The following is a 2,338-nucleotide window of genomic DNA, read 5'->3' as shown; positions in this document are numbered from 1 at the left end:
TTACTAATGCAGAAGAAGCATTGTTTGAAAATTATATGTTGAAATCATCAAAAATAAATTATGGTTTAACTTATTACCAAGCTAGAATTTTAGCATATGAATATAGTAATGCTTTGAAAAAATGTCCTGAACTATGGAGCCAAAATAAAATTGCTGGCATTGAATGGATGAAAGGATTTATGATAAAACACAAAAAGCTTTCTCTGCACAAACCAGAAAATACAAGTCTATCAAGAGCAACAAGTTTTAACCTACAAAATGTGAATGAATTTCAACTCAACTTAGAGAGAGTACTCTGTAAGTCAAAATATTCTCCAGAACGCATATTTAACATAGACGAAACAAGTGTCATGACTGTTGTGCAGGCACCAAATGTCATAGCTTAGCGTGGTCAAAAGCAAGTTGGTCAAAACGTCTCAGCTGAAAGAGGGCAGCTTGTAACTATGTGTGCTATTATTAATGCAGTTGGAAACACTATACCACCAGTTTTTATTTATCCTAGAGCAAGATTTCAAGAGCGTATGCTAACAGGAGGACCTAATGGTTGTGTTGGATTTGCTAACAACCCTAGTAGTGGATGGATGACAGGAGAACTTTTTATACGAGTGCTCAAACATTTAAAGCTCCATTCAAAGTGCAATAAAGAAAACAAGATTTTGTTATTACTAGATAACCACGAAAACCATTGTACTATTAATGCAATCAATTTTTGCAGAGAAAATGGAATTGATTTACTTACATTCCCACCACATTGTACACATAGACTTCAACCTCTTGATGTTTCAGTATAGGGTCCTTTTAAACAAAAACTTTCTGTATCTCAAAATGATTGGTTGTTGAATCACCCAGGAAGAACTATAACAATTCATGATTTAGCCAGTATAATAACCCCTGCATATAATAGCTCATTTACACCAAATAATATAATAAAAACTTTTGAAGCTACTGTGCCAAATAATGAGTCACTTAATGCATATAAAAACTCAACTGATGAGCCGTCACAGCCATCTGCACCAGTTTTATCTCCTAAAATGATTAGACAATACCCAAAAGCACATCCAAGAAAGAAAACATAAAGAGGCAATAAAAAAGGAAGATCAAAAATTTTAAAAGACACACCAGAAAGACCACCAAAAACAGAATCTATAACTTACACAAAGCAGAAAATAATAATATAACAAGCATATCAACCCTCCCCCCCCCCCCAAAAAAAAATTAATGCAACAGTCTCTGGCTCTACCTGTATGCACAATAAAAGTAAATCTTGTTTGCAAAACAAAACAAGTTTAAATTTTAAAGCCAAGCCTGTTGTATACACAGAAAAATTGAAAACAGAAGCTTAATGCTTCTGTTTTCATGGAGATTTTTGTTTAGTCCAATGTGCTTCAACAGTTACCAATGCAACGTTAGTTTTTGTTTGCAGAATTGAAGAAATAAATGGAAACATTTTGGTTGTTAATTTGTTGAATAAAAAAGTAGGATTTAATATATTTTACTTTCCTGATATACAAAATAAGTGGTCGGTGCCAATTGCAGAAGTCTTAGCTAAACTTCCTATGCCAAACAATGCAGGAAGCATTTCAAGAGGTTCTGGTATAATATTTCAATTTGATTTTTCTACATTTAAACTTGGTTGAATGTTATGAATTCTCTTAATTCGAACAAAAAGAAAAATTTTATGTTTATCTACATCCATTTTATATTCAAACTTTTTGTTTTTTTTATTACCTTTTTATTAATAAGAGTGATATGTGATTGAATAGCATTTTCTTTTTAGTTTATTTAAGTATACAAAAAAACTTATTAATGGTTTGAGATCTTTATAAGAATAATTATGTTACTCCTAATAATTCTGTTGATTCTGTTATTGTTAATATTTACTGCTAAACGAAAAAATTAGGTTTTAAGAAACATTTCTTGTCTATTTATTATATTTCCTAAACTGCCCCAACATTGTCCTAAACTATCCCCTCTTGTGGGGTAGTTTTGGACTATTGGTAGCTTCAATTTTAAGAAAAAACAAACAACCATAATTTATTTGAACTAGCTCGACTTTGCTTTTTTTTGAAGAACGAATACCTAAATTACCTTTTCAGCAAAAAAATTAATTTTTTGTCAAACAGTACGAAATCTGTAATATCTTTTTAAAAAAGTATCCTAATGTGCCCCCCTCTCCCCTAAAATTTAAATTATATAGGCTTACATTTTCTAAAATTCGCAAAGTCAATTAAAAGTAATTTATATAAAGTAAGTAAATTTACTTATTTTACAATAACTTTGACAGGATCTTTTACAAAAGTAGTTCAAAAAAGTAAAACTTTGAGGCACTAACATTTAG

General features: G+C 30.6%; 1 protein-coding gene across 1 annotated transcript; it reads left to right on the top strand.

Moving 5' to 3' along the window:
- The first annotated feature begins 443 nt into the window (after nucleotides 1-443).
- LOC136081202 (uncharacterized) lies at nucleotides 444-791 on the top strand. The gene has a single exon (XM_065798500.1). It carries the CDS (start codon nucleotides 444-446, stop codon nucleotides 789-791), a length of 348 nt encoding a protein of 115 aa, XP_065654572.1.
- The last annotated feature ends 1,547 nt before the right edge of the window (nucleotides 792-2,338 follow it).

This window comes from Hydra vulgaris, chromosome 06, assembly GCF_038396675.1.
Source record: "Hydra vulgaris chromosome 06, alternate assembly HydraT2T_AEP".
NCBI lineage: Eukaryota > Metazoa > Cnidaria > Hydrozoa > Anthoathecata > Hydridae > Hydra > Hydra vulgaris.
This window is presented reverse-complemented; position numbering and strand designations above follow the sequence as displayed.

Excerpts from the sequence above, each read along its gene's own strand:
- LOC136081202 (XM_065798500.1), top strand. The coding sequence starts at position 444 with ATGTGTGCTATTATTAATGCAGTTGGAAACACTATACCACCAGTTTTT.